Source organism: Candoia aspera, chromosome 3, assembly GCF_035149785.1.
Source record: "Candoia aspera isolate rCanAsp1 chromosome 3, rCanAsp1.hap2, whole genome shotgun sequence".
NCBI classification, from domain to species: Eukaryota; Metazoa; Chordata; class Lepidosauria; order Squamata; family Boidae; genus Candoia; species Candoia aspera.
This window is the reverse complement of record NC_086155.1, coordinates 80,442,091-80,460,619: the sequence shown is the minus strand read 5'-3', so window position 1 is coordinate 80,460,619 and position 18,529 is coordinate 80,442,091. Positions and strand designations below refer to the sequence as shown.

Below are 18,529 nucleotides of genomic sequence, written 5' to 3'. Positions count from 1 at the left end.
CACTTAATCAGATTCATAGCCTGGGAATTTTCTTTGGAGTCAGCATTAAAGGTGGAGAGCCACATTATGGCAAGGGTGGCCTTTTATGAGCTTCAGATAACCCCAACACTTCCTGGAGAAGACAGATTTGCTTCAGTGATTCATGAATTGGTAACAGTAAGGTTGGATTACCGTAATGGGTTCTTCATGGGTGGTCCTTGAAGGCTTACCTAGATTACAGTTGCAGAGGGAATTAATAGTGCCTCTAAAAGTCCAACATAAATTCTAACTTGCAGCTTTCTAAGTCCAAATCTGGTTGTTAGTAAGTTATGCAAAGTCTTGCACACTTATAACCAAGCTATTTATAGAATTAACTATTGCATATATAGTAGTCTGCTCTGCCTTCTTAAATTACTCTAACCTGTAGCTTTCTAAGTCTAAATCTGGTTGTTAGTAAGTTATGCAAAGTCTTGCACACTTATAACCAAGCTATTTATAGAATTAACTATTTGTTAATTTTTTTATCATATTTATTTTATTGTGTATTATAGTGTTTTACAGTTTTATATTTTTATTTATGTTTTATTGTAAACTGCCCAGAGTCCCTTTTGGGAGATGGGCGGTGATAAATTTGATTAATAAATAAATAAATAAATTTGCTTATATAGTAGTCTGCTCTGCCTTCTTAAATTATCAGTGGGACTTCTATTGCATATCCCATATCAACAGCTAATTAACATTTGAAAGTCCCCTCCTCATTACAGTTTATGAGGAGGCTAAAAACATACTTACCCAGACTTTTAAATAGTTTTTTACTATTAAATTTTTAGTGTTTATCTTCCTTATTTTTAGGAATACTTTTATTATTGTGTTAATGTATTTCTGTAAAATGCTGAGAACAGTTTTATTAAGAGAATATATAAGGTTTCTAAAGAAAAAAAACAATCATGCTAAATGACAGGATGGTTTTTTTTTTAATTGTCAGCACCACTATCCCAATAAAAATCATACTTGCTCATGTGGAAAATAAGGGAAAAATTGGTATGAAAAAAAAAATGTGTTATTTATTATATTAAAAATCCCAATTATACATTTCAAGGGAGTGCCTCTTCATCAGGGGAATAGTTTTACAGTTTGAATGTACCCACCACTTGGAAGTCTCCTTCTAAGAAGCCAATTCTTTTATTTTCTACCTGTTGAGTTCGTCTTGTTGCACTTACCTAGTATAATCCAATTATGGTTTGGGCTTCTTCTTTTACGTAGATGTATACCACTGCCCGTGTACACTGTAACAGTACAGTGTACTAAAAGAACTGTAATATTCTTTTAAACAATGGAGATAAAATTGACTGTTTTTTACCTCTTCATGGAGATCAGAATATTGGAATGGAAAAGATGATGGTAGAGGGGTGTGCAGTTGCAAGAAAGAGACCAGTTGTTAAATGTGCTGATATTGTAGGTATCAGTGTAAAAGTGTTAAAAGCAATCTTACTTTTTTTCACAATAAGAATGTAACAGAAAAGTTTTTGTTTGATATTAGGGACCAAGGGGAGAACAAGGTGATGGTGGTCCTATAGGTGAAGCTGGCTTTGAGGTGAGTCTCCTTTACCTCACCAAAGATATTCATTATGAGAATAATCCTAGAAATAGAAAAGAGCTGGTCCTTTTAAAACAAAGAACAGAACTTAAACATGACTGTGGAAGAAGGCTATATAAGGAACAGGACTTCTCTTTTTCCAACAACCTCTGATAAACGACTGGAATATTCCAAGAAGCTGGGGAAGTCTGGGTAAATGAAGCCAAAGAAATTTTGTTTCAGAAAACTACTGTTAATTTAGATTTAATTTAGATTTATTATTTATTTTTTCTTTGTCATGCTAATGTCCCATTGCCTCATGTAATCATGTCACTGTATTAATTAGGGAAATCTGTGTAATCACAGCCTGTATTTCATACTTCAGCCTTGTTGAAAAAGATACTTCCCCACCCTCTTTGGAATGCCGTGTAATTTGTAATAATAATTCAGAGCTTCTGCAGTATCTTCCAGAGATTCTGACAAAGAATGATCCATTTGCAGTAGACTAGTGCTATCTGGGGTGTTATACTATATTTGGATTTGGATTTTTTTTCAACTGATTTGTAAGAGGCTGGACATGATCAAGGCAACTCTGTAATTTATCACTTCAATAGTGAAAGTGTGCATTTTAATATTTAAAGTTAAAAAGGAAGGTTACATTTCGCCTTTTTTTTAATGAAATTTGATTTTGTTTATCTCCTATGAAATTGCTTTATCTCTCGAAGGAGGAGGGGATGAGCTGAATTCTCCAGCTACCATTCCGCTTCATGTCTCTGCCAGGGAGGGTATACTATTCAAATAATTTCATTTTTTTACCTTTTAATTACCATAAAGGCAGCATAGGATGGGAGAGCTCAATCTCTCTCATACACCAGAGGTAGTGTAAGGATTGCCTATTCTAATGGATATCAGACTCATAAGCAGGGTTTCAAAGATACCTGATTTATTGAAGAATAGCATGCAGGATCCCAAAGAAAGCTGAGAATGATGAAAGCGCAGCAAATGCAAACTAAAAAGCCTCGGTGCAAACGAAATCCCTCCCCCTGTAGAATCTTCTCAAGTCCACAATCCCAGGTGCTCCTAGCGGTTTCTGATGGTCTGCGGGAAAAGTCCTTGAACAGAGAACATAACCCAAACACATTCCATTGTCCTGAAATCACATACAGAGCTTGGTACAAGGTTTCACAGCAGCTCCTTCCCAAACAGAAATGCGTGTCAGCGCCATGGCATGTGAAACGTTACGATGTATAAACTACATTGAAACAGTGAACATGACAGGTAGGGGAAGATGCCAGGTAATGTGCCTAGAAGATAGATAGTGGTGGTAGGAGGAACTAACAAGCCACCATCCCAGAGTAAAAGGTGGAACCAGGATATAAAGACCCAAAGGACTTCTGAAAGAAGGTTATGAGATCTCCAACCTTGTATCCTACAGGCCTTAGCATCACATTAAAGCCACTTCAATGAGGTGACAAGAAGCAGCTGCATCTTGCATAGCAAAAATCTAAACCTTATTTCTAAACCTGCTCTATTCTGAGTACATATGACTTTAAAGCTCTTTCGTTCACAAATTTCATTGATGATGCATTTTATAATTGTAGAGTACAACTGACTGAGTTGTAATTTGCCAAAAATTTGATATGAACAAATTATTGCTACAGTTTGGACTTAACTTATTGAAATAGAACACATGAGCATTTTAAACATAACAGATTTAAGTAACCTTGTGGTTCCAGGGTGACTGAGGAAAAGAGTGAGTGAATGCTGCCAGTTAATTGTTAGTTAGCTGGTGGTGGTGCCTTTTAGGATAACACTACCACACATCAAAAACATTTTTTTAAAGGTCCTGTGAACTTCCCAGTGAGTTTCATCATGCTTGGAAAGCATTTAGTGCTGGACAATGGATAATTTCATTTGTGTTTTGAATACAGGGACCACCTGGCCCAGAGGGGGAGCCAGGACTGCAAGGAGAACCAGGCACAAAGGTGATTGTTGGAGTAATTTTGTTGGGGTACAATTTGAGTGATGGGAAGAACAGGTAGTAATTTCCCTACACCTACCTCTGGGATGGTTCATGGGGAGATTTTTTATGTGCAGTCACAAAAAGATGAAATAGTTCATATTTATTATTTCCACTAGAAGCATTCTGCCTGAAACTGGCTATGAAGTTTTAGGTCATATTGGTCCCACTTTTGGTCATCGCTGTCGTTATTGCAACGTTCATGTCTGAATCATGGCTAATTTTATAAATTAGGTGGGCATATGCACTAGTTAGAAGTTCTTCCGAAAAGAAGACAAAAAAGGGCTAATGTCTTATACTAATAGAATTGGTATTGAGAGAAGTGGGGCTGGGTGGAGAGATGGAACGTTTATGCATAATAGATAATAACAGAAATATCAGCAAAACCCATAACTGCCAGCTTCAGAATACAGCAGGTCCCCGGTTTAAGAATGAGTCCGGTTCCCAAGTCTGTCCTTAAGTCAAATTTGTATGTAAGCCAGAAAGTTATTTAGCATCAGTTAGTCAAATGTTTGTCTTAGTATATAGTATATATTTTACTGTCTGTGCATATAAAACACTTAAGAAACACTTCCAAATACACTAAAACGTCTTAAACGTAATACATAAAGTAGTATTGTGTATTTAACCTGAAACATTGTACTTATCTCGAATTTTTAATGTAATAGTCTTTCTGGAAGTCTATTCTTAACTAGGAGTTGTCCATAAACCAGGATGTTCTTAAACCGGAGACCTGCTATATACATTTTGAATTGAATTGAATGTTCATTATAATACAACATACATTACGAAACAATAGTAATTTTAGTAAAAGTTTTTATAAACCTCAGACAAGATTCTCTGTATATGCATAAAGGAGATCTGTCCTAAAAGTGAACTGTTGCTCATATGGAACAAAGCAAATAATCCATCAGGATTTAAGCCATTTTTTTAAAAAAAAATCATTCCAGATGGCTACGTTTGGCTGTTTTTAATGCAGATTACAGCATATGGAAGTATATGTTTTATTCAAACGCCTACCCGTAGCACAAATAACTAAAAAAACGTTAAAATAGGGATGGGGAAATGGAATCTAGGATAAGATAGGAGTCACCACACTATAGCTGCCCCTCTACTCAAGCCCTCCTGCCTCCTCCTTCCAACCAAAGAATGGAGCAGGGCTAGAGTCGATCCCCCTGGATGAAGAACACAGTCACTCCAAGCTTCACAAGAATGGAAGGCTTAGCAGAAACTGAAGGATCCAAGTGTTGGTCTTCTGTAGTAGCAAATGTTCCAGTTCCTCTCACTGCTGCATCTTTGTAAACACAGAGTGCAGTCATCAAGGGGCACAAGGCCCCTTGTATGTACAACATTCATTTCTACTGTGCTGTGTTAATTAGCAAGAAGGGTTGTGTAGAGAAGCTTTATGTTATATCCTTGTGTGATTGGCTGGTATGTGTTTGGCTTAGTTGAGAATGAGACGTCTTGTAATAATTATCTTTTCCCTCAGCTATAGTTGCCAATTATATTTGCAGAAAAGTACATGCAAATCACAGCCTTGTGTGGTGCATAGTGGTAGGCGGCAATATTGCAACGACCCGAGTTCAATCCCAGTGGAAGCTGGATTCTTGGGTAGCCAACTCAGGTCGACTCAGCCTTCCATCCTTCCGAGGTCGGTAAAAATGAGCACCCAGCTTGCTGGGGAAGGTGACTGGGGAAGGCAATGGCAAACCACCCTGCTCTATAGTCTGTCAAGAGAACGTCGCGAAAGCGGCGTCCCTCCAAAGGGTCAGACATGACTCAGTGCTTGCACAGGGGACCTTTCACCTTTTTTCACATGCAAATTATGCATTATTATACTTGTATCATATCTGCTTTTCTTATTGGCACTATGTTTATTTGTGGAAAAAAATAAAGGCTAATTCATGCTTGAGAGAGGGGTTTGTTTTATAAAGAGCAAACGTTAGATATCTGTCATGTCAAAGTTTGTGTTTTGCTTTGTTGATCAGAATAATATTCAATAGGTGTGATGTAGCTCTGTTGCATGTAACAGGGAGACTCTGGACCAGTTGGCAACACTGGAGTACCAGGTGAACAAGGTCTAAGAGTAAGTATTGAATATGGTAGCATATTTTGGAAGTAGGGGCAAAATTACATTGGAAATGCAAAAGTGCTATGTAAATTAGGAAAGCAGACAAGCATCTTTGATTGCTATACCTGGAAAACTGTCAGCATCACGGTAGATTAAAGAAATCTTTAAATGTGTTTTATTATGTATGAATAGCTTAAAGGTTCTTATACTTCTATTAATACAATAGAATCAAAAGAGTTGGACAGGATCATTCAGGCTAAGATAAAGTACCCCAAACAGATGGCTGTCTAGCCTTGATTTAAACTCATCCAGTGAAAGGGAGATGACTGCCTCTCTGGCTAATTGGTTCCACTATTGAACTGCTTTTGCTGCTAGAAAAGGTTTTTTTTCCTCATAAAATAAGTCAGAATCTGCCTTCTTGTAACTTTTGTCTGTTATTTTGTGTCCTTCACTGTAATGATGGTGAATAGGTCTACTATTCATTCATTCATTCATTGTTTCATTCGTCAAATTTATATGGCTGCCCATCTCCCACGAAGTGACTTGGGTGGCATACAACAATTAAAAGAAAATAATAAATATATAAAAATAATTATTAAAAAACAGCCATTATTAAAAATACAACCATCAGGTACAGGAAAGAGTAAATTAAACACAATGATAGAGCCTACTATATCTACTATAGATATAAGATGACCTGAATTACAATAGCTGCAGCATATTTTTTCTGAATTAAATTTTTCACGTTGAACGTGGTAGTCAGCCTCCCATAATAGTCTGTAACATTTTTCATGTATATTCGGAGTGACTGTGTAAATAAGTAGTACTCAAAGAATTAGCAACAAATTAGTCAGAACACTAACTCAAGCAGTAACTCAGAAGTACCTAGGTGGGCACCTAGGGGTGGCAGCTATCTTTTTTGTATATTCTAACAATTTTTTCATTGCACACTTATGTATTCCTATACAAAGTCAGATCACAGTTGCCAGTTGCAGAATAATGTTTGCTCATTTGGATGTAATATTAGGAAAAGTATTTTGTTTTGAAATCTGCTACCTGTCCAGAAAATTGGAAAGGAATCTATTTGCTCTTCTGCTGAGATAATGTACTCTTGCTTGGGTTTGGGGTACACAAGATGTTTGGTAGTAATAGCACTTTGATGCATTTCTTCTGAATCATAGGGTATTCCAGGACCACCAGGAGAAGATGGTGTTCAAGGACAAGATGGATCAAAGGTACTTTTTAAAATCAGAGTTTACAATTAAATGAGATAAATGTCATTTTATCCTGTGATTCCTAAATTTGAATTATGTTTTAAAAACAGTGCACAACAGTGCTATTGCATTGGCATGCATGTTCTGAAGATGAATAATTACATATGAGAAGTTGCATTCGCTGTAAGAAATCAGAAAAGCTAAAGGCACCAAAAATTAATCTCTTAGCATTAATTCTGCTTAAGAACCCTCTTGTTACCCTCCCTCATTATATTGTGGAATATATTTCAAATATTCTGTGGATTTATTGATATTATAGCTCTCATAGAAAAATACTTTCAAGTTGAACTCAGCTCCTAGTTGGACAAAACTAAACAATTTCCTTTTTGGCCTTAGAGAGGTGATTTGTCACTGTGTTTTTCCAAGATGTTTTTGAACTTCCCAATCTAGCCTACAGCCCTGGTAATTCCTAGTGATTTTCCATCCAACAAGTAACTAGGCCCAGACTTAATCAGTTTCTGAGCCCAGACAAGATTGACCAAGTGCTGGATCCTATCATAAAATAGCTAAAGGATAAAGATGTGTCTTGTTCATGTACGTGGAAGCAAATTAAAGAAAATGTTATGAAAAACTTACATAAAGTAAATTCTGCCTCACTTTGAAAACATAGGAAGATACTGTCTACAAATCAAATGATTGTTTCAGTGTTGTTAACAATTAACAGCATCTCTCCAGGGTTTCAGGCAGAGTTTTTTTTAGCCCTATCTGAGAAACTAAAGTGAGTCACGTTTCTTCTAAGTGCAAAGTCTGTGTTCTATTACGAGCCACAGTGAATGTCCCATCATTTCCATAGAAAATGTTTTCTTACTGATCAAAGGACTGTTCCATTTTGATTTAATTGCAAGACAAGAACAGTCGATTCAGGCTTTTAATTCCTTCAGTCTAAACTTATATTCATAAAATATTTGAATCTATGAGTTGTGGTTAGTAAACCAGAATATGAACAAGCTATGTGTTGGTACACAGCATCATTGCTCCTACTTTGTTTCCTTCCTCACACGAGGAGGTAAGAACTCTGGGACTGCATGTTGTCCAAAGTTAAGAATGTAGTTTTTTTGCATTAAACCAAGCCTAGATCATGAACCCAGCTTTAAGCCAAACTTTGTTGTTTGGGCACAATACACTATAATCCTTCATGTATTATGGAATTCACCCAGTCCTGATTTCTTTAGCAGTTTGTGTGAAGTGGGAATGAGCAAGCTTTATGCATGACTGAGCTGTTCATGTTCTCCTCAACCTTCTTGTCTTCATTCAAGATGACAGCTTCTCTTGGAGCTTGAAGGCAGGGTTCAAGTTAAAAGACCTCTGTACAGGTGGGAGTAATCCTACATGTGAATACACAGATGACTGTTCAAAAGACTATTTTAACAGCTAAATGGAAATGAACTTAAGGCAAGCTTTGTCTCTTGTATAACTAGGTTGCTACAGTGATAATGGGCTAAAGGGTAAATGTTTCACCCAAATATTTTCCGCATTCCATAGTGGTGTCCTGTCAAAATAAAATCAGCTGATAGACTTCCAGAACCTCTCCTCAAATCCAGACTAGAAGATATTTCCACAATTTAAGATACTCACTCTGTCCCTTAACAACTCTCCAAATCCCAAAAAGCATAAAAAGTCCTTGAGACTCACCTGTTCTGATAATTTCCTCCTCCTTGCTCTTCTAACTATTTAAAAGGAAAAAAAAGACAGCCTTTTCTTTTTGTTTTCTTTTATTTAGTTGGAGGTGATTTTGCTATTACCAAAACCTCACAGAATAATATTTTTTTAAAAAATAATTAAATTAGAACGAATTAAAATAAATTAAAAATTAAATTAAAAACTTATTAAAGTGTCCCTCAGCAGACCATGCAAAGCCCAATGTGTTCCTCCAGGCAGCATAAGTTGTGCACTCCTCTTCTATCTTAGTTTTGAAAGATAAGGAAGGGTAGGTAAGGCAGACAAGAAATACTGCTTCCTTTACTTGTACATTCCTTCCATATTTTGTTTTTATTTGTTTGTTTATTTATTTATCAATCAAATTTGTCACCACCCATCTCTTCCCATCAGAGGGACTGTGGGCAGTTTACAATGAAATAATCAATTAAACAATAAATATATAATAAAATTACTATATAGTAAAGTGTACTATATGAAACAATTACAAGTAGCTAATAAATATAGATAAAAATAAAGTCCAGATGGCTATGACCTAATTCAGTCCTTGCGTGGGATGAGCACTTAGGTCACTAGCCATCCCCAGGCATGACGATTCCCCTCCCCGTCCCAAGCCAGGTGGCAGAGCCAGGTCTTCAAATTCCTCTGGAAGTCCAGGAATGATGGGGCTGACCTCACCTCCAGGGGCAAGATGTTCCAGAGGGCAGGCGATATTGCAGAGAAGGCCCGCCTCCTGGATACAACCAGATGGAATTCTGTTACCGACGGGGTCCTCAGCATGCCCTCTCTGCATGATCGGGTGGGATGGGTTGAGACAGGTTGATGTAATGGGGAAGAGGCGGTCCCTCGGGTAGCCTGGCCCCATGCCATGTAGGGTTTTAAAGGTGATAACCAGCACCTTGAATTGGACCCAGAAGCAAACTGGAACCCAATGCAGCTTGTGCAGTAAAGGTTTAATTTGGCCTCCAGTTGCCTGCAGATTCCATAACTTGCTTGTATTGCATTTCCTCCCCTAACATTATGAAACTTCTACCATATAAGACATCCATAAGGCACTGCAATTATTTCTCCCATAGCATTTTGAGCTGTTTATGTGCAGATGAGCTATTTATTTGCAGTTGTGAAGTATTGTGGAAGGAAAAAGGCTTTTAATATCAAAGGTACAGCAAAACTGAAGTATGTTTTCCAGATATATTACATGCAAATGATGCTCTTGGTGTCATGTATAAAAGTATGTGTTAGTCCTTATCCCTATTCTAGACCTACCTGAAGAAAACATTTTACCAAGTCTTTGTTTGCATAATAGTAATGTTCAGTAATTTAATGCCATCCTGCCTGATGCTTTTTATGTATATCTGTGCTTTAGGGCAATTTAGGAGACCCTGGACTTCCTGGAGAAGATGGTGCAAAAGGAATAATTGGAATCCCAGGACTTCCCGGCCCTTCAGGTGAACCTGGAACCGGGGGCATTCTAGTAAGTAATCTTGGAATTTTTATAGAGTTAACAAAAATATAAACCCAGTTGTTCTGAAGTGTCCTAGCTTTTAATATTTTACACAAGTATGTTCCAAAGATTCATAAAATAGCAATAAAATTATACTGTGAAGTCATTTGTGCTACCAAATTGATGTCCACAATACTTATAGGAATATATCGTACAATATACTCACTATTGCAGTTGCAGCATTACCGGGAAGAATGAGATTGCAGGAATAAATATCATGATCTGAATGGTAGCAAATACATTATTCACAAAAAAAGATAATGGCAAAAGATACTTGAAACTATTTACAATTCAGTAGAGGTCCTCTGTTAATACAGACACAATTGTCCTAATGCCTTTGAAAGGCATGGCTAATGTGATGAAACAATTTACTGATTCCAGTTGAACTCTATCTTTGGATGGGGTTCTCTCTTCAAGTAGCAATGATTTTTTTTTCTGGCGACCAAAATAGTAAGAACACAGAATAGATTATTTTAAACAATTATTTAGGTCATAGAATGACTTCAACTATGAAACAGGAGCATTCATTTTGTTTTTCCAGTTTTGCATTTCTGCTTGAGATACTATGGATCCATCACATTCACCGTATGCACAGAATGAGATGAAGGCACACATATCAAGTGTTAGGCTTCAAAACTTTAAGCAGGGATTAAAAAAGTTTTTCCAAAAAGTCTTCCAGTAATTGTTTCATCACATCTCCTCTAGACAATTTTTTGGCCTCCATAATTTGTGTTGTTTTTATGTAAACGACACTAGTGCTTATGTCATAACTGTAGTACGTTACACAGCATGATGCATAAGTACACCTTTTCTATTATAAAGAACAAAAGTCACACTGATTACAAATAATGATTCTATCCACAAGCTGTATCAACTATTGGCCATTTCTAAATTTTGCAAGATATTACTGATTGGTTCATCGGTTTAAAACATTTATATCCCACCCTTCAGGTTGAAAGGCTCTCAGAGGGTAATTAGAAACCAGACAGAGGATGGGTGGAAAATGGAAAACATCATAAGAGAGGCACCAATTCTTTTTTTAAAAAATACTTCTTTTAAAATTAAATGTCAGTAGAAATGATGTGAGAAAAGATACACACACACACACACACATTACAATCATCAGTTCTCACAATTATGTGCAAGCCCCCCTCAACCATCTAAGATGATCAGTTTTCAAAATAAAATTTTCCATAATAAAGAATGTGGTTGGTTTAAGGAGTTGTTTTTATTTATCCACAAAAATTGTCTCTCTTGATTTGTCCTTTGTCAATCACAATCAATGTGTTATTTTCTCAGAACTGGTTCATACTATTCCATTATTCTCCAAATGGTGATCTGTTATAAAAATACTGCATTATAAATATTGAATCTTGGATCCAGGTTCAAATCCATCCTCAGCCATGGAAGTCAAGGGTGTCTTTGGCCCAGTCACTGTTTCTTGACCTTAACCCCATAAGGTTGTTATTATTGGAAAAAATTGGAGGTGAAAATGCTATATATACTGGCTTGAGCTCCTGGAGGAAAGCCAGGATATAAGTCTAACAAATAAATAGAATTGGGGCCAAATTAAATGAAACATCAGTCAAACAATTAGAAATTGCATCAACGGCTTAAAAAAAAAAGGTTGGAATTTTTGGGTGAGGAAACAATCTGGATGGAGACTCAAATGGAGGGTAACCTGCACTGGAGTTTTGAGCAGAGAACTTATGCCCACTATTTGCATTTGGAAACAAAGCAATTGAATGGGACTGCTGTGGGGCCAAAGAGTTACCCCGCTCCCACACTCTTAACAAGCCAAGGTTGTGATCCAGAAAACAACCCTGTATTTTCCATCTGATTTTTAACAACTATCCATCTGATTTGTAGCTGTTGAAGTGGTACCTCATCTAATTTGTCAGTAAATTTGACTGATTATCTCAGGACATGTGTCATGAGTAAGGATGGCGAGCAGGGGGCTCCCATCCAGACTGTCAAGCGCATGCGTAGCACTGATGAATTGTTCAGCCATTCAAAGAGACACAGATCGGGACCGCCTTAACCCTTGGGGGTTATATGTCTGGGTTTTTCCCACGCTTCTTCAGTTTGTTAGGATTCCTGTTAATTACTAGCAATAAATATTAGAGACCAGTTCATTGTCTCAGTGTGTTTCCTGGTTGTTAGGACAACATGACACAGTTTAACAAAAACCAGAAACATTCTGCTGTGCTTGCTTTGAATAAACTATTGCTGAGAAAAATCAAAAAGGGGGGACAAACCCTCTTCAGCTGCACACATTGTTTATGTATTTATTTATTGTAGTGAAGAAGCTCAATAGCAGTGTTTTATTGCAAAGCAACTAGCAAGTCTAATCGAGACGTTAATTATTTAGGGAAATGTGTCTACTGGAAACGTTTTTAAAAAAATACCGGCTGAAGTATCTGTTTTTGTAACATGAAAATCACCACCTTCTGACACAAAATTAGTGTTATGTATAGCCATGAAAATCTGGTGGTATGGGTGGGAAACGGAACAGAGTTTGAATTGTATGTCATACACAAAAATATCAGTATACTTTTAAAAATCCCAAAAATGAAATCTGAGATTTTTAGAGGGGTTTTTTTACTGTATGGATCCTGCCCTTTGGTTGGAAAAGGGCAGACAATTATGAATATATTTAGGCCAGGAAATATGGATCCAGTTTTAAGCTGTAAATGCTTGGCACTGAGGAGGATCAGTTTTACTAGCTTCTGTGGAAATGCAGAAAGACAATAGCCAACTGCTGCTTCAGAGACTACTTTGTATTGTTTCAATGGGAAAGATAAGTGAATCAGTCTGGTGTCTATGTATATATGTGAATTTGTTTATTTTTAAAAAATGCTCTCCATTCCCAATTATGGCTCTACACAACTACAAATATTCAGACAGAATAAAAATAACTAAGACCCCAGCTTAAAAAAGGCATCCAAAAAGTCAGAATAAAAAGAAATGTTTTTAGCCCACTCCAAAACTGCTTCAGCCCCAAACAGTTCCATAGGTTAGATCCCACCACATAAAAGGTGGAATTAGGGTGAACTGAATGGAATTAGTGGTATTGCAAATAATCTGGGCCAAAGCTGTGTAAGACTTTATAACCCATAGTAAGCACCTTGGACTAAGCCTAGAAAACTGTTTCAGTACAGAGATGATGCTACTGTACACTTTCTGAAGTACCACTCATCACCCATTCTATTGCATATTGGGCTAGTTTCAGTTTCCAGACTGTCTTCCAGGGCAGCCGACCAAAAGGGCATCGATCACCAACACCAGATCTTTTTCTTCCAGTAATGGGCACATTTGGTTTATCAGTGAATGATGATAAGCTTCTCCTACCACCAGTGTCTGGGAGGACCCCCAAGGTATGAACCTGATCCATAAGAGCAGGGGTTACCCTATCCAGATGAGACGTATCTCCCAAATCCTGCAAACCACCCACCTGACTAAGTAATGACTCCATGTTGTTCACATTCATATTGTTTCTCTCACCTAGTCCTTTACATGGTGACATGGAGAAGGTGGTAGTTGCACAGCTTCTGGCAGCCCTAAAGGACGGAAGGAAGGAAGGAAGGAAGGAAGGAAGGAAGGAAGGAAGGAAGGAAGGAAGGAAGGAAGGAAGGAAGGAAGGAAGGAAGCTATCTATCTATCTATCTATCTATCTATCTATCTATCTATCTATCTATCTATCTATCAATTTCCTGCCTCTATTATTTTTATAAATAACTCAAGGCGGCGAACATACCTAATAATTTATTTGTTTGTTTGTTTGTTTATTTATTATTCAAATTTAGCCACCACCCATCTCCCCCAAAAGAGGGACTCTGGGCGATTTATAATAAAATCAGGCTCCAAATATAAACTTTAAAATCTCATAAAAACAGTTATTATAAAATACAGTAAAGAAATATAGAATCCAAGAAAGGTATACTCCTTTCTCCTCCTATTTTCCCCACAACAACCTGTGAGGTGAGTTGGGCTGAGAGAGAGTGTGTCTGGACCCTTTCCAGTTAGGATTCAAGCTGAGTTATAGTACCAGCACTGCACTGGTCACATCTGTGGATGACCTCTGAAGGACTCAAGACAAGCATGGTGCGTCCATCCTTGCCCTCCTAAGATCTCTCAGCAGCTTTTGATACCATTGACCATGATAACCTTTTGGAGTGGTTCTTGTCTTTTCTCTGAGGCTGGTTCCAGTTGGTGTGGGTGGGGGAAGAGGTCTAGCCCTAGACCCCCCCTTATGTGGAGTGTTTCAAGGCTCAACTCTCTCTGCACTCCTATATAATGTCTACATGAAACCGCTGGGTAAGGTCATCCATCAGCATAGGCTGAAATACCATCAATACACTGATGATATTCAAGTTTATATTTCCACTCCTGGCTGCACAAGTGACACTGTCAAGGTTCTTACCCAGTATCTGAGGGCTGTGAGGGTCTAGATAGAGGAGAAGAAGTTGCAGCTCAGTCCTGGCAAGACCAAGTGGCTTTGGGTTTTTGGGCCCCCTGGATTCGATAACTCTTCCTCTTTAACTCTTGATAGGGTAAATCTGTAAACGTGACGTCAAATTTATCTTCCTTTATGTTAATTACTGTAGGGTCCTGAAGGAACCCCAGGAAGTCCAGGTCAAAGGGGTCGTCCAGGAAAAAAGGTAAGTGTTCTTCCTGTTTCATCTTGAATTTGTACAGAAAACAAATTATGTTTCATTAGGGATTCATTAGTAGTACTCATTAATAAATATTGCTAGTTAACATAATTAACTAACATTAATAAATAAAATGTCAACATAATTTTTGTTATTACATATATTGGTTTTACAATATGATTTACAATTGGCATAATGTTTTTATCCATTTTATTCCCTTACCATCCTCCCAAATAGGGGGAAAAGGGACAAAATGGTGTCCCAGGAGAAATTGGAGCTATGGGTGAACCTGGCAAGACTGGGAAAATTGGTCCAAAGGGTTCAAGAGGAACTAGAGGACCAGTGGTTGGTATAGTATTAATTTATGCTTTAAAATTCTATGTAATTTTATATGAACTTTGATGCAAGTGAAGAGCACACTCTGTATATTTAAAGCTGACTGGTTCCTCTGGATCTGTGCATTGTCTAAAATTCACAACACCTATAGTAAACCATCACACAGGGTTTAACATAAATGTTAACATGGTCAATCTCCTTTTATAATATGCAGACAAAATGGATGAGAATGCCGAATAACTTATTTCTAGATACCAGTTTTTATATTATTATATGTGAGCCACTTTCAATATCTGTACTGTTACCTGTACTATTTACTTGCTATACAGTTGTACAGGTATACTGTACTCTACTTATGTGTAATGGTTGCCTATTCTAAAACACTATCAGACTCATGAGCAGGAATTCAAAGATATCTGATATATTAAAGAATAGTATGCAGGATCACAGAGAAAGCTGAGAATGATGAAAGCGCGCCAAATTCAAACTGAAAAAGCCTCGGTGCAAATGAAACCCCTCCCCCTGTAGAATCTTCTCAAGTTCACAATCCCAGGTGCTCCTAACAGCTTTGATGGTCTGCGGGAAAAGGCCTTGAACAGATAACATAATTCCAAACACATTCCATTGTACTGATTCCATATACAGAGCTTGGTACAAGGTCTCACAGCAGCTCCCTCTCAAACAGAAACGCGTGTCAGCGCCATGGCATGTGAAACGTTACGATGTATAAACTACATTGAATCAGTGAACATGACATTATGACCATTTGTTTAGTGACCATTCGAAGTTACGATGGCACTGAAAAAAGTGACTTATGACTGTTGCAGCATCCCTGCAGTCACTTGATCAAAATTCAGGCACTTAGCAACCAGCATGTATTTACAACGGTTGCAGTGTCCCGGGGTCATGTGATTGCCATTTGTGACCTTCCCGGTTGGCTTCCAACAAGCAAAGTCAATGGGGGAAACTGGATTCGCTTAACAACCATGTGATTCGCTTAATGGCCAGGGCAAAAAAGTTCATAAAATTGGGTGTGGCTCACTTAATGACTGCCTCACTTAGTGATGGAAGTTCTGGTCCCAGTTGTGGTTTTAAGTCGAGGACTGCCTGTACTTGTGCCTCCTCTCTTAAAAAATCAACAGCTGAATGGCGTTACATACTTTCCATGCAAACAAGCTGGCTTTTTTCCACTAGCCAAAATAAAAAATATGTATCTACTGTATATTTGACAGGTTCATTCATTTATTTATCCATTCTGTCTATACTGCATCTGATTTTCCTTTAAGGAGCTGAAGTTGGTGTACATTTTTTTTCTCCCTTCCCCCTAATTTTACAACTACTCAAACAGGTGAGGCTGAGACAGAGAATGGCTGGCCCTGAGTAGAGAGTGGAACCTTGCTTTCCTCAGTCCACTAACTTGCACTGGCTCTCTGCTCATTTGTGCATGTGACCTCTTGTCACATCACAAGATCAGCAGGTTACAGGCCTTCACCTGCCCCTTTTTAAGTCCATGTGGCTCATTTTAGATAAAAATTATCTGATTTGTTTTTCTCAGGTACATTGCGAAGTGAAATAATGAAAGGCAGAAGTATAACTTACTGCACTAATTTAGTATATGTGCTTCAGTTACGTTTATATATCAGCATTGTTTATAACTGAAATATCCTGAAATTGAATCTTTGTGTTCTATGGCACAATTTTCTGGCTGATTTTTAAACTGATCATGGAAATCTACATGTTTACGTTATTTTATGTCCTTTTTAGGAGACAAGTCCATCAGATTTCCCCCCTTGTATTTACTATAATCTGATACAGTTATATTTATTTAATATATTACAAGGCTGTTTAGTTTTCTAAGTATAACATTTAAAAAGTCTCCTTAAGGTTTTAACCAGGATTAAGCATATTTCAGCTATATCAACTCCAGTAGGTAATATGCTTAACTCTCCATTTCCATGGCTTGTGCATATTTCCAGTTAGAAGTATTATGTGAACTGATAGCTTGGCTAATGAAATTATTAAACTGTGTTAATTGCTACTTATCCTTGTACAGGGGCATTTAGGAGCAATGGGATCAGCAGGAAAACCAGGAATTCCAGGTTACAGGGTATGATACATTTCTGAAATGTGTTCATGGGCCTATCCAACTATTTTATTAATTTTATGATAATTGTTATCTAGTTTATTGACTCTATATTTTCTTGAACTTCTTGAGATGGTTAGCCCATACTTTTTTAAAGCATCTCTATGGCTTTCTACAATTTTAACTATGTTCACTTGAAAACTGCTGTGGAAATCATGGATTATAATATTTTCACAGATATTATAATTTTTCAGAAATATTTCTCAGAAATGTTTAGTTTTTTTAAATCTCATCAGCATATAACAACTAAACGTCCATAATTTTGTTCCAATTGCTCACTTTTCATCAGCTTTGAAAAACAACTGTCCAACTAGATTTGTTCAACTAGATTTGTCCAAATCATGACATTTTTCTATTGCTCTATGCAGAAAATTATTTTTGTTACTTTTTTTACTGCAGATATTGCATGACATGTGTTTTTCTTAGGGTCACCAAGGTCAGCCAGGAATACTTGGCCCTCCAGGACCCAAAGGAGAGAAAGTAAGGAGAAGATGAAATTGTTATATTTATTGACAAATATTCCTGCAGCTAGAAATCATGAAGACTCACCAATTTTATCTGTATATTGCACAGGCCCTAATTATTCTCATTTTATAAAAATATAAACTCAAGAATTGGATAAATTCAATTATTTAAACAGCATCCACTATAGCATTGGAAGTCTAAAGCTGACACTTCGTCTGTCTGTGCTGCTGCTGCCCATGTAAGCTTAGTGGAGCCTTAGGATGGGGGCCAGCTGCAGGTTGAACAGATCATTGCTCATTTGACTACACCTTCTGGCAAAGACATAAATAGGCTTGGTCACCACTACCAATTTCTCATGACATCCCTGTTGTTTGATGCTTTGTTAATGAGAAGCATTACCATCAAACATTATAAATCAGATACATAGTACCTTATATTAGTTATTAAGAGAGTTTTCAAATATCTTTTAGATCATATTGCTCTCACAAGGCAGTATATAGAAAATTTCATAAGATATATGATATAAAAACTTCAAACAACAATTGACATTCCTTCCCCTTGAAATGAAGAGCTTCAATCAGTGAAGAACAACAGCAATAACATACACATTGAAATAAAAATTGTCTTAATTCTCTGCAAGAGAGCTGTGATGTATTTTCTGAAATAAGAATATGTGAGCTATTTTGTAATACCTGTCATCCTGACAGCTGCTTGAAATGGACCAGGTTATATGGTTTCTAAGTTTGATCTTAAAGTTTAAGCAGGTTCATATACTTCCGAATAATCCTTCAGATAGTCTGGCCCCAAACATTTAGAGTTTCAAAACCCCAAATCTTTTAAACTGAACCTA

At 37.2% G+C, this 18,529-nt stretch overlaps 1 protein-coding gene across 1 annotated transcript in view; it reads left to right on the top strand.

Annotated features, from left to right (window-relative positions):
• Window positions 1-18,529, top strand: part of COL24A1 (collagen type XXIV alpha 1 chain) — a 151,166-nt gene that overhangs the window by 95,713 nt on the left and 36,924 nt on the right. The window contains exons 33-41 of the mRNA XM_063299869.1: window positions 1,520-1,573; window positions 3,487-3,540; window positions 5,608-5,661; window positions 6,828-6,881; window positions 9,943-10,050; window positions 14,688-14,741; window positions 14,973-15,080; window positions 17,125-17,178; window positions 17,641-17,694. Coding sequence (XP_063155939.1) covers window positions 1,520-1,573; window positions 3,487-3,540; window positions 5,608-5,661; window positions 6,828-6,881; window positions 9,943-10,050; window positions 14,688-14,741; window positions 14,973-15,080; window positions 17,125-17,178; window positions 17,641-17,694 — 594 coding nt within the window. The remainder of the gene's footprint in view (window positions 1-1,519; window positions 1,574-3,486; window positions 3,541-5,607; window positions 5,662-6,827; window positions 6,882-9,942; window positions 10,051-14,687; window positions 14,742-14,972; window positions 15,081-17,124; window positions 17,179-17,640; window positions 17,695-18,529) is intronic.